General features: G+C 35.2%; 1 protein-coding gene across 2 annotated transcripts in view; it reads left to right on the plus strand.

The window, feature by feature from the left end:
* The window catches only part of CUL3 (cullin 3), a 91,128-nt gene that overhangs the window by 7,018 nt on the left and 69,535 nt on the right, over positions 1–14,575 (plus strand). The window contains exon 2 of one of the 2 annotated variants that reach the window (XM_039855760.1): positions 13,523–13,720. The exons of the other annotated variant lie outside the window; for it this stretch is intronic. Within the exon in view, the coding sequence (XP_039711694.1) occupies positions 13,523–13,720 (198 nt within the window). The remainder of the gene's footprint in view (positions 1–13,522; positions 13,721–14,575) is intronic. 2 annotated transcript variants of the gene reach the window in all.

A 14,575-nucleotide genomic window follows, 5' to 3' on the forward strand; every position in this document is an offset into this window, starting at 1 on the left:
TCCTCTTGTGGCTCAGGCCCTTGTGAACTATCCTTCTGAGTATTTCCTGTGACCATCTCCTAACTTCTTACCTGTGCTTCCTCAGTCACTGAAGACTTCATTACCTTCTTCACAGACCTCCTCTCTCGCTTAAATCTTAACTTTGTCCAATGCATGTGGGCATAAACATTCATTTATTCAATTTAAAATACCTTTGTTGTATGTTTCTACTAGGGGTCAGATACTAGATTATAGTGATGATCAAACAGACCTGGCCTCTTCTTTATGTTATCTTCACCCTGTCTTGGAGCTCACCATCCCACTACTTTAGGAATCTTAAATTCCAGTGTTGCATTATACCTTAGGTTCTCCATTTATTAGATGCAGGACTTGAGCAAATCACTTAACCTCTGCCTGTTTCCTCTTTTGTAAAAAAGGAAAAAACAATAGTGCCTGTGTCATAAGGTTGTGAGGGTAGAGTTGATACACGTAAAACTCTTACTAAAGTGCCTAGCACATAGTAAACGTTATAAATAAATGCAAGCAGTTATTATTATTGAATTATTCTCTGTTGATCGTTTCCTTCTCACATGAATGTTTTCTTGGATCTCAGGAAGACCCCTTTCATATTCCCAAGCCATAGCGCCTGTTACTAATTGCTCCTTCTTTCCTACTACCTACCTCCTCAGAGCAAGGCCAGAAATAGCAGCAAAAGCATCTTGGGTCATTCCACCTATATGCCTTCACTGCTTTTTAGGCTATTGTGTACTCCTGGTGAAAATTGCAAGACACGGTGGTCTCTAACCTACCTGGACTCTCCGTGCCTCTGGACAGTTTTTTGTGTCTTCTTGTAAGCTCCCTCTCTCCTTTCCTGCTTGAGCTATTCCAGACTTTAATCACTGTCCTTAAGCTCTTTATGGAGAATTCTCGCATCTCTCTTCAAGAAATTTAACTACTACTTTGCTGTGAAAACTAATGTTATCATGTGTAAGTTCCTCCAGCTTTCTTCTCTTTCAGTTATAGTCTTGTACTCATTCTCAACTCCTCCTCTCAGGTCTTAGAGAAAGATGTTCTTTTTTCCTTCTTTGCTGTGGTGGTAACTACCATACTATCTTTATAGCCAAGAGCCTTCAAAGAGTAGTCTGTATGTCCTTCATTAGAACAGCTTTCTTTAGAGGAGACATCAAGTCTTTTTGTTATGATCTTTGTCAGTGCAGCACAATGCTATACCAACAATGCCGAATGAATGAACTAATAGACTAGTTTGTTTTGTCATCTTTAAGATGGTAACTATAGTAATCTTACAGATTTATTGTGAGAATTATAAGAAATAATGTCAGAAAGCGCTTTCTAATAAACAGTGGCATCACTGGGGCATTTAAAATGATTTTCTAATCGTAAAGTCAGAATTTTCAACTAAAGGTAATAATATTTGATGTGGGATAGTTATTTTCAAATTTGTCTATGGTCTCCAGGACCCAGGAGGAGTGGAGTAGAAATCTCTCTCTCTGGTAATTTAGAGCAGTTTATATGTTGCCATTTGTATAAAAGATTTCGTTTAAAAAGTTGTATTAACCATTGCTTTAAAATCACTAGTTATTAATCCAGCCTTTTTAAAATTGAGGAGAATCCTGCTTGCCCAGGTTGATAAAGTTAATACGAAATTGAGAACAGACCCAGTAGTTGCCTTAACCTCTAATCGAGAGCTTTTGCTACTAGAAAGCATTACTTTTTTGTTTGTCAGTTTTAAAGTTGAAAATAATTGAGTAATTTCTTAATTTGACTTTCATTCATTTAGTACTTTTGATCATAGAGAAAGGATTGGTCCCAAATTTGCTCATTAAATAAAAAAGGCTACTGCTAAGTAAAAGAATAAAGACTTCAAAGGGATTTCTTTACTGACTTTAAGAAAATACAAGATTCTTTACAGACACTTTTCTATGAAAGCAAACCATCATTGCTAAGAGGAATGCTTTAACTTACTGATTGTAAGTCATTCCTAACACAGCCCCTTAACTGAACAACGCTTAGCCTCTTTTTGCCCTATCTTCTTGAAAGTAATCATGAAAAATTCTTTTTCTTTTTTTCCCTTCCAATTTATTGATAGTATGAGAAGTTGCTTTATTAAGATTAGTAACCACAACTTGTCAAATGTCTGCCTTGTGTTAGGCTCTGTTTTAGGTACTTTAAACTATAATTATCTCACATCCTTACAACAATCTATAAGTATTGTTACTTCTGTTTTAAATCTCTCTAGACTCAGAGACCTAGTGAAATATGTGTAACTACATTTATACCTAGGAAAGGGCAGAGCTGGGATTCAGATCCCAGGTATCTCTGACTCAAAATTTCATGTTCTTTCTATTGCACTACACTGCCTTATTCTGTTATGAATTTGCTAGATTCTGGAATATTTACTTTCTTAATAGGAACATATTGGAAAATTAATTCTAGGTTTGTGTTTAAATTCTTAGCCTATTCAGGGGCCTTGAAGCTTATACAATCCAGTACTCTCTTAATGAGAAGAATTCAAAATTAAGTTCTGAGCTTTGGAAGAAGTTTTTGTAGGCTTAAGCCTCACTAGAGTCAAGGTAAATGCACCACTCATAAGAGAATAAATGTTTTAAAAACCTTGAATCAATCAAAGTATACATTCAGTAAAATTTGAGTATATAAATTGCTTAAGGGGTGCCCTCGTGTGTATTGACTTGAATAAAGCAGTCAAAATCATAACTTATAAGAAGTATACAATAGTTAACATATTTATGAGTTAATACTTTACTTATAATTATAAGGCTGATAGCACACATTTTGTTTAATCTTTTTCAGTTAATGGAAATTTATCTTGTTAAGTATATTTAGAAAATGATTCCTTGAAGTTCTTGACACATGTAAATACTTTAATGTAATCTTTACTTTTTTTTTGGTCTTTGAGAATATACTAAGAAGTAGACTAAACAGTAAAGTGAATTTCGAAGCACAAAGATGAGATACTTTAAAATATTTCACTTTTTCTCATGATATATGCAAGTGAGAAATGAAAAAGGTGTGTTTTTTGGATAAGAGCTATCACTAGCCAAATAGGTAATTTATTTGCTCCTATTTGTATTCGTGTTTTAATTTTTAAAAGCTAAAGGGGATTTTAAAAGGAATCTGTTCTAAATAGATGAGCAAACAGAGGACTGGAGAGGGTGATTTTACCCAAGGAATACTCTCATGACTCGAATTAATGGAGGGACCATGACTTAGAAGCCTGATTTCCAGTTAAAAGATTTTTTTCTCTAGACCAAAGCGAAATAAGCATATGACCATAATTACTCAGTATTATCGTTCACCTATTCATTTGTAAAACAATTTCTTAATATTGAGCATCCAGGCAATTTGAGTTGATGTAAGGGACACTTACATTTAGATCAGGACACTTGGATTTCCTTCATTGCTCTAACTAGCCATGTGATCTTAGATAAGCCATTTAGCCACATTTTCCTCACTTGTAAAAAGAAGAGATTTTAATTGGGGGTTATTTAGGCTCATTCAACTCTAAAAATTGCACTAAAGGTGGCAGATTTATACATAAGTCTAGGAACTGAATGCTGGTATATTCTGTGGCCTAAAACATTTTGTGTGATGTTACCAAAGATCTAATTTTTCAGCCTTAGAGAATTTCTTTTAAAATAAGAATGATCTGTTTTAGTGATGACGGTTAAATCCTAGTAAAAAGCAATAAGGAAAGCTCACTGTGTTCTTACATACTTCTTTCTGAGTGACTCAGTAGTTTTAGAGACTTGATTAGATTGGATATCATATTTTAGTAATAGTTTTTTATGATACGGCTTTTGCTGTCATATCACATTAGTTAAGTTCATTCAATTCAAAGATAAAGCTAACTAGCAGTTGATACTGTTTAACATGTTTTTGTTTTTCTTTGGATTGTGTGTAGCTGATTCTGGTGTAAACTAATTTGTTATTGCCTTACAGTTTATAGAGCCTTTACACATTATCATAGTTTTGGTAAAACTAGGTTTACGCATTTATAAAAGAAGAACTCAGTGACTTAAGCTAAAAAGAAAGTATTGTCACTTTTGATTAAAATCAATAATTTTACATTATAGAATAGAAATATGAACTCAAACATGCACTTAGATATAAAGTATTTTTTCCCTATAACATTATTTTTACTACTTTGAAATTACATCCAAAATAGAAGATTTCTGCTTTTCTATTATTCTGTTTTCCAGATGAATGTGTAAAGAGCAATTTTGTACACATGATCTTTAATAGTGTTTGGGATTTGATAGGATACTGGGAAATACAGGAATCGTTTTTATTTTAAAGTGTTCTTGTAGATGTAATAACTAATTTTCTTAATAGGGAGGATCTCTAATTACAATGTTTGAAGAGTTTCAGTCAATGTGAATATATTGTATTTTCTGGATAAAATGTGTTTCAGGGTGCCCAGTAACATCTCTTTATTCGTCAATGAAAACACCAAGAGTAGGACAGTGACAAATTTCTTGCTTCAATGAGAATACTTAGGATTGAATCTTATTTGTTGTGGTCATCATCAGATTGAAATGTTACACATAGATTTTTTTTTTTCATAAATGCAAAAGTCATTCACAGAGATACAGTTGAAATAATACTGTATTGTTAGTACTATTAAATCAATTGTGATTTAAACAGATTTTCATAGGATAATTTGGAATCTTGTCTTTGTGTCTTGGAAAAAAATCGTTCCAAATTTCCAACTTGATTTTTGAACAGCCTAGTTATATTGAGGACTGAAATGCAGATTGTACTTGAACATTCTGTTGATGGTTTAGCTTTCTCATTATGTTACTGTTCTGTAATTCAATAATATTATAGGCCAATTGAATGTAGATCACACTTGGTTTGTGACTTCACAGAATTGTCCATGCTGCTGTGCTTTTCTAATTGATAATCTTTTTCTCTCTTTTCTTAACATCTGTCATTACTTTTGGCAGAGCACTTCTGCTCCCATCTGATCTCCACTGTAACCAAAGAAAACCTAGTTAACCAAACATCAGAAGTCTTAATTTTACACTCAGATTTAAGTTAAGCGAGACTATATGTCTTTCTCTTCAGTGTAGAAAAGAAAGAAATTTATTTATCAAGTGCCGTGTGGCAAATGCTTTCATAAACTTAATTGTCACACAATATACCATCTTCTCCCATTTCTCCTGCCACAAGCAGATAAGGGAAGTAAAGTTTGGAAAGTTAAAGAACTTGTCCAAAACCTGAATGTTTCCTACTGGGCTGTTTTCCTCAAAGCTTGGATCTTCGGCTTTGTTTTTGCTGATTGTTTAAAAATTAACTGATGAATAAATGGGATTATTGCAGATGTCAAATCATTGCATAGTTTTTGGTCATCAGATAAGATTCATCATCATTATTAACTATAACTGCACTGCATTTAAATCATATTTTTGAATGTTATCCAGGCATTGTGCTGTTTATTATAAAGGATACAATAAAATAAAGGAAGAAAGACTTTATATTACTCTGAGGTACTTACAATCTAGGAGGGAGCTTCCTTTCATAATTTATAGTTTTGTGTTGTGTCTGACTAGAATACTGCCATTCCTCAGATATTTGTACCAAAGTATCCTTTTTGAGGCTGAAGCTCAAAATTAAAATCAAGCATTTTTACTTGTTTTTTTTCTAGCTGTGTCATTCTGAATTGCTTGGAATTTCAAATTCTCACCCTTTTCCCCCACCCACCCTGTTCTAAATTTCTTGTAGAAAATTATTCACAGGGGACTAAAGACTTCTTGTTCTTTGTATGTAGTAGATGTGAAGAATACAGTTCTCTTCATTTTAGTTTTAATTGGCTTATGCTGTAGTTCTCTCCAACTGAGTAATTACAGAACCTTCAAGATGTGTAAGTATATAATAGACTTAAATCCTTTCTGATTCAGGCATTTTGAAGGTTATGTTTTATATCATTTGAATAATGGAGATGAAAAATCAGAGAAGTTTGTGAAAGAAAATAAAGACGGTTAGCTTGTTTTCGTTGTTGATACTAATGAGGGAATTGTAATCCTAGATTGGTGAAAGGTAAGGAGGAGAAGGTCACGTTTAAAAATTAAAGTCTTGATTTGTTTTTTAAAAGTGTTACTAAACCTTAAGAATACTTAATTATATTTTTCCTTTAAAAAAGATCTTTTGCATTTTTTCCTGCTAAATGAATGTACTTTGCTTGCTGCTCACTTTATAACTCGAGCTTCTAGGGGATAGATATTGCATATACCTAACAATTAGCAGACATTAAGTGTTTGCATATATGTGTTTGTGTGTATTTTATTTTATCATTTTGTTTTGCTGAAGCATAATTACCAAATCCCTTCCTGAGTATGTTTGCAGTTATTGCAACCTAAATTAATCAGTTTTATCAAATGGAATTAAAACCCTGCTCACATAATTTAGAATATTACTTTAAAATAAGAATGTTATTACTCTTTTTTATTGTGTACATAAAACTAGGGTCTTTAAATTATGTGACTTTTTGTGACATGTTGTGTTCTCTATCGGGGATGGGTAAGAAATTGAAATTATTTATTAACATAATTATTTTGCCACTGCTGTTGACATGTTCACTTGTTGCCAAGACCAAAGCATGTATATGTAGGAATTTGCACTCAAAGCTGGTTTTTTTGAGGCACATTGTTTTTGGAGTTGTTTGATTTCGGGAGAGATTGTAGCTTATGGATCTTCTCCTGAATGGCCTTTACCGTCCACTAGTTTCCTCCCAGTTAATACATATTAAATAAAATTAATGATTAAGCAGCCTTCTTAGGTATTTAGTTAGGTGAATGGAAAAATCTGAAAATATACTTGATATGTGAAATTGGAGAGCTTGTTGCTTGCACATTATTGTACCTTATTTCCACTTGAAAAAGACATTTTCTTATTTAAAAATTACATTAATTGCTGTAGATAAGCACATTAAAGTACTTTCCTTTGTATTGTGCTTAGTAATTCAGACATTCATGTTTTCCAAATTGCATTGGTGTAATATGGGTGAAACAAGATATTTGCTTATAGCCTTCTAAGTGGCATTGGAAAAAAAATGCACAATCCCTTAAGTATCTCAAAGTCTAAAAGAAAAGATGCACAAACATTATGAAGCAGTATGGGAGTGTAGTGATAGATATAACTTGAGTATTAAGAAAGAGCTGAGAAGGAGTTATTAGCTTTGCTTGAGATCAGGGAAGGATCCATGGAGAATATGATACTTGAGCTGTGTTCAGAGGCTACGTGAAGAATCAGATAAAGAAGAAGGCATACAGAAGCCATGGGAGGATGCCGACGGGGTGGGGAGTGTGACAGCGGTAGGGAATTACCATCGGTTTAATGTTGGGAAAAAATGTCAAATTTGTATTGGTGAGTGAAAGATGAAGTTAAAGTAGGTACAGACTAGATCTTGAAGAGTGTTATGTTCCCTTTTAAAATACGCCCCTCTCCGCTGTCAGTAATGAGAGCTAGCTAAGTTTTGAACTGGGGCATGATGCTCCTATGTTTATTTTGATGGTGATTTTGAGGAAGATAGATTCCAAGAGTTATTCGAGTTCATGCCGATTGGAGGGCTCTTACAGTGATCTAGATGAAAGTTTTAAGACAATACTATTCAGGATGAAAGAATGGGGGCATATTTGAGAAATATCTTGGGCCTAATGTTGTAGCATTTGATGAATGGATGAGAAGGGGTTGAGGGAGGAAAGAAAAAAAGTTAAGGCTTATGCTGCTAGCTTGTTATAACTAGGTGGTTTGTGTTGCCACTACTAAATTAGAGAATATAGGAGGAAGATTTGGATGGGTGTGGAGAATGAGTTTACCAGGGATTTTGGACATGGTCAGTTTGATCTGTGTCTGGGGCATTTGATGGGAGACGTCCAGCAGATAGTTGAAGAAAATAGTTTTAGATTTTAGGGGGAACATGTGGGCTGGCAACATAGATTTAGGAACAGTTGTTCTGTAAATCAGTAATTTATCTTCTTTGAGATGTGGGCTGAACTTCTTGGGAAAACCGAGCTAGGGACCCACTATCCAGAAAGAAGTGCACATACATTATATTTGCAAAATTTTTTGTGCACAGTTTTAGGAGGCTCCAGAATCTCTTGCCAATCTAAGGTCTTGTAAATTTTAGAACCTTGTATGTGTGGGTAGTAGTTGTAACCATGGTAATGAATGAAAATGCATAGGGACTCAGCGTAGATGGAAGAGAGCCCAGGACCACACTCTGGGGATTAAAATGGCCCTGGACAAATAGAAGGCATGAAGCAGGGGGGTGCTCTTTCCAAAAGAAGCCTGCAATATACCGACTGGCATTTAGCATAGTTGTGCTCTTAGGGTTCTTTTGTTTTAACTCATATCTGTTGATGTGCTCAGCTTAGAATGCTGTATTTCTGACATTTGAATTATACTGTGCCTTGGGCTGTGCTAAATTCTACTGACGTTCTCATTTAATCTTCATGATAGTCCTTTGAGATAGATATTGTTATAAAACCCACTTTACAGATGAGGAAATACAGGCTTAGAAGAGGTAAGTAATTTATTTGCCCAAGGTCACATGGCTTATGGATTTAAGACAGCCATGACACAGTCAGACAGCAAAACCTATGTTCTCTGCTAATATACCGTACTGTGTTTACCAAGGGATCAGTGACTGGCACTGTGGTATTTCTTCACCATGTTGGCACAGTGGAGCGTGAGGTGAGTCTAGTAGTTTGGATTAGATTTGCGAATATTGGAGTCCTAATCCTAGCTCTGTGACTTGGGTAAATCATTTAATTTCTCTGGGTCTCTTTTTGTTTGTGTGAAAATTTTTACACATGAGCAATAACCGGAAGAAACATTGTTGTCCTGTTGTTCCATCTCTGCTCTGTCTATTAGGCTTGAGTATCTTGGATTAGAAAACAACCTTTGGTTTATATATGCAAGAAATGAATTTATTATAATGTGAGAATTTATTATAATGTACAATATTATATTTCAGAAATTCTTTATAGTCTAATAGAAAATGTAGTGATTTGTGCTCCATAGAGACCTTTTTATACATTTTTTAGCTTTCATGGAATCTTACGTTATAGAGCTTGAAAACATTTGAAGTTTAGCTTAACTGTTGGCAGTGTAGTTATCTCTGGAGTTTATAGTCTATATTAACTTTGCTCTTTCTTTGAAATTGTTCTGAATATCCATTTTTATACGTTTGTTATTTAATGTTAAGAATGGTGTCTTAGTCTGCTTTATTATAACCTCTGCATATGCTATCAGCAAACTAAAATCACATTGCACATACAGTAGTTCCTCCTTATGCGTCGGGGGTACATGCCAGTATCCTCAGCGGATGCCTGAAACTGCAGTAGTACCAAACCCTGTGTATACACTGTTTTCTCCTATAAGCACATACTTGTGATAAAGTCTAATTTATAAATTAGGCACCGTATGTGAGTAACAACAGTAATAAGATAGAGCAGTTCTAATAAGATACTGTAATAAAAAATGTGAAAGCGGTCATTTGTTTCAGGGGATCCCTTGCTGAAGTCTTCATACAGGCTCAGTGCTTTCTTGCTGCTGTCATTAGGAACATGATTTCTGTTCATGTCTTCCACACACAAATTTAGTTCCTTTCCACTTTACCTAAGCACTTACACACTGTGGCTGTAAGTTTTGTAGTTCGAAGTGCGACAGCAAATCTATCTTAAATTTCTTTTTCCTTCCTCACAATGTCTTGTATAGAAAAGTCTTACTGTAGATCTTCACAACCTCAGTGTATGATTATTTTTTTTTTAAGTCAAGAACTTTCACCTTTTCACTTAAAGGAAGCACTTTGTGGCTTCTGTTTGGCACATCTAAATTGCAGCATGATTACTCTTGCACTTTCGGGCCATTATGAAGTAAAATAAGGGTTACTTGAACACAGGCACTGCGAAACAGTGAGTCAGTTTGATGACCAAGAGAGCTGCTAAGTGAAGCTTGGGTGGGCAGCACAGACAGCCTGGATATGCAGAACAGAGTGGCAGAGTGGGGCGGTGCGAGATTCATGCTGCTCGGATGGCGTATAATTTAAAAATTTATTTCTGGAAGTTTTTATTTAATAATTTTGGACCACGCTGAAACCACAATAGGCAAAACCACGGATCAGGGGGCACTGCTGTACATGGAGTATTTGAGGCCATTATTATCACATAGGCTTGTATCTTTTATTTGTGAGAAGTTATTAAATAGCTACATCTTACTTATATTTTACATGGATGGCACCCTGAGTATCAGGGTATCTGACAAAAAGTAGTAGTTTAGGTGCAGGGCTAAATTCTCTTAAGGCCATTTCAGAAAAGTCCAGTAGACCTGGGATTTGAATAAGATTTGAGTAACAGAAGTTTTTCTCTTAAAGAGGATCCTGTTAAGCTCTCCAGAAAAGATTAGAGTCATCTGCTTGAATCTTCTTGATTGATAGTTGAGCTGGTACTTTATTGATAGGGTGACTGAAAGAACTTCATTGCTTACTCCGTCCTCTTTCACATTCGTACCCATTGTACATGGCTTTTTTTTAACCACTTTATTGAGGTATGATTGACCTACAAAAAAATACATATTTAATGTGTGCAACTTGATGAGTTTGGAGGTAGGTATTCACCTGTGAAACCGTCACCACATCTATACAGTAAGCAGATCCATCATCTCTAAAAGCTTCTTCCTGCCTTCTTTGGAGCAGATTGTACTAGCTCAGAAATTTTCATCCAGTTCAGATCAGAAGTGTCTGTGAAGCTGATGAGTAATTGTGGCAGAGTTTTTCAGGTTGTGAATGTAGAACTTGTCAGTTTTATATGTCGTAAAAAGGTCTCCTTAGAGATTAGTAGAAAATCATTCATTCAGCAAGTGTTAAGTGCCTGTTACTTGACAGGTATGATTTTAGTGGCTGAGGGATTCAGCAGTGAAAAAAAATCCCTGCCTTCATGGGGCTGACATTTGGCTGAGAGAGAGGAGACCAGCAAAAGAAATAAGGAATGTGAAGTTGGAATGTGGGGGTCATTAGTAAGAGGTGGCTGCTATTTTAGGTAGGGCAGTTAAAGTTTCATTTTAAGGTAACAGTTGAGCAGAGTTTTGAGGTCGACAAGTGAACGAGCCATGCAGATATCTGGGGGAAGAACATTTCAGAGAGAGTAACAAATATAAATACCTTGAGGTGAACTCGTTTGATGTATTCCAGGGGGATCGCAGGGAGGCTGGCGTGGCTGGAGCAGTGAGCAAGGAGGAAGACTAGCTGAGTCAGAGAGATTATCGGATTGAATGTGGCTTTGTAGGATAGTGTAAGGACTTCGACTTCAACTCTAAGAGAAATAAGTCACTTGAGGGTTGTGAACAGATGACTGACATGATTTGACTTAGGCTTTCAGAAGGTCAGTCTGGCTGCTCTATGATAGTGGGCCAAGAGCAGAAACAGACTAGTTAGGAGGCTGTTGCAATGATCTGAAACACGAAGGTGGTTTAGACTAGGCTAGTAACAGTGGAAGAGGTGCGAATTAGATTCTGGGTACATTTCGAAGGTAGAGACAACAGAATTTCCTGTTGGATTAGAAGTGGGGTAAGTATAAAGAGGATTACAAGTTTTCGGCATTGGCAAATGGAAGGATGGATTGGATGTTTGCTCAGTTGGAGATGACTGCAGGAGGAGCCAACTTAAGGAAAAGATTAAGGTTTCTATTTTAGACTTGATAAGTTTGAGGTATCTAGAAGGCATTCAAGTAGAAACATTGAGTTAGGTAGTTGAATAGATGACTCTGGTTTTAAGGGGAGAGGGCCAAACAGTATATATAAATTTTGAAGTTAACTTAAAACCATGAGAAGAGATGAGATCAACCTCACTTTTTAAAAACTGAATGTGAATGGACTAGAGGTTTAGAACCTGAGCCTTAGGGTTGGAGTCTGTGGCGATGAGTAAGAAGTGATAAGTGGACTGACAAATAGCCAATAGAATAGGAAGAAAAACAAGAGATTGCAGTGCTTGGAATGCAAGTGAGAAATGTTTCTAAGAGTAGGAATGATCAGCTCTTTCAGTTGCTGTCCAGATAGGTCAAGTAACATAAGAACTGAGACTTTGACCATTAGACTTGGCAATGTGGAAGTCACTGGTGACCTCCTCAAGAGTAATTTCAGTGAAATGGTAGAGATGAAATCCTTACTAGAGTGGATTCAAGATATAATCGGAAAAATAGGACTTGGAGACAGTTGACAGAGAATAGTTCTCCCCTGCCCCATGATTTTGCTGTAAACAGAAAAGAGAGTATTAGGTGGTGAGGATTTCTTTGTTTTCAAGGTGGGGAACTGATGATTTTGAATGCAGATGGAAATAATCTAGCAGAGAAAAAATATTGATGCTGGTAAAGGAGATTGCTGGGGGTGGGGGTCCTTGAATAGGAGAGTTGGGATGGGACTACAGCAGTACTTAAAATGCAGATTATGCTTCTTTCGGTGTGGGTTGGGATCTGCAATTCTGCATTTCTAACAAGTTCCTGGAATTTGCTTGTTTCTGATCCCTGTGCTATATTTTGAGTATATGAATTGGCACTTTGAGCAAAAGAATTCAACTCGCAGATTATATTGATATGCAGGCAGGCAGTTTAGTGGATATGGTCATAGTTTGTACAGTTTCTCTTCCAGTAGTTTCTGTTTTCTCAGTGGAACATGAAGCAAGTCATTATTCTGGAGTGAGTATGGAGGAGATGGTGTAAAGTCATCTAGGAGAGCTGGATTAATAGACTAGAAAAGTAGGGTTGTGGGGTTGCCTACAGGCCGACTTGTGGTTAGTGGTCATGAATTTCAGCCGAGATGGGTGTATGTTATTCTTCATTGTACTTTGAGAGGCTTGGGTGCAGGTGAAGAGTGGGTGAACGTTTGAGGTTTAGAATGGCATGTATTTTGGAGAGAGGAAGAGAGGGACCAAGTGACTTATGAACGTGTGCAAATGATGGACCATGGAATCTAAACTGGGAGAGGAGGAAAATGCATGCTAGGTTAAACAAAGAAACTGTGATGGGTTTTTGTTTTGTTTTTATTTGTGGTTTTTTTGTTGTTTGTTTGCTTGTTTTGTTTTTAGTTGCAGGTCTTCTCCCAATCTTCAGTTTGCTAAGAAGCTGTAAATCTCCAGGAAAGGAAATCTCTGAGCTTGTGTCCTACTAAACAAACTTAGGGGAAAAGACGTCTGTCTTAACACTTTGGGCTAAAGCAAGTATTAACATCAGGGATTATATTTTATTTAAAGTGGAGGGTTTTGCTTCAAATAAGAGAGGAGGGAGGTCTTAAAGGAGTTTTTAAAAATTACTTCTATCAGCTCTAAAAACTTTTTAAATGTATCCCTTTATTTCTATTAAAACAGATTATTAACATCCTTATAAGTCACAGCTTTATTCTCATAGCCATATAATAAAATATTTACTATATGGACAAATACAGACAGATTTTCAACCATTGGTTTTGTTCTTTTTTTTTTTTTTGTCTCTTTTCTCTCTTTTGGATATTACAGATGACCATGGATGAAAAATATGTAAACAGCATTTGGGACCTTCTGAAAAATGCAATTCAAGAAATCCAGCGTAAGAATAACAGTGGTCTTAGTTTTGAGGAGCTCTATAGAAATGCATATACAATGGTTTTGCATAAACATGGAGAAAAGCTCTACACTGGACTAAGAGAAGTTGTTACCGAACATCTCATAAATAAGGTATCCGACTTTAAAGGACTGTTGCTAATTATATTGAATCTAGAAAATCCTTTATACCATATTTTACTTAAAGTATTGATTATGAAGGCTCCAGGAAGCCTATAGAAGTAATAATCAATTAATGGCTGTATTACAAAACCTTACTCAAAATTTATAATTAGCTAAATCAGAATTTTTGATAATTGAGGAAAGATGAAATTTGTGATGTATGATATTCTCCATAATCATAGTTAAGAAAGCAAACTTTCAGTAATTTACAAATGTTTATTAATGTGAATTACAGATAATCATTTTTTTCTTAAAATGCTTATCAGCCCATTTTAGCTTTCTCTGTGTATTTGAAAATAATAAAATTACATTGTTTAAAAAATATCGTCTAAGGCTTCACCAATCGAAATTGACTTTATTCATTTTAACTGAGTTTTACTATAGAAATGTGAATTTAAAAAAATAATAAAATAGTGGTGGGCTGTTAACATTATAAAATGGTTCTTTGGTTCCAAAAAGATGTATTTGTTTTTTTAAACATATGTTTTTGTAGAGTAAACTTTTTCACTGCAAGTATGTCTTGCTTTATTGATTGTCAGATAAAATGTAAATACCACAGATAAATAAAAACTTCTCACAGTTTTTGTGTGGTATTAGGGCATTTTTAAAATTTTATTTTGAAAAAATGAAAAACTTGCACCGATTGTACAGTGATCTCTTATTGTAGATTCACCAGTTAACATTTTGCCATATTTTGGCCAATCTTTTTGTGATACTTGTTATTACTATTATTGATATTATTATGGCTGAACTATTAGAAAATAAATAGATTTAAATACCCTCAAATGCTTTGGAATGCTTCTCCTA

The sequence above is a fragment of the Pteropus medius genome, unplaced genomic scaffold, assembly GCF_902729225.1.
Source record: "Pteropus medius unplaced genomic scaffold, Ma_sr-lr_union100, whole genome shotgun sequence".
NCBI classification, from domain to species: Eukaryota; Metazoa; Chordata; class Mammalia; order Chiroptera; family Pteropodidae; genus Pteropus; species Pteropus medius.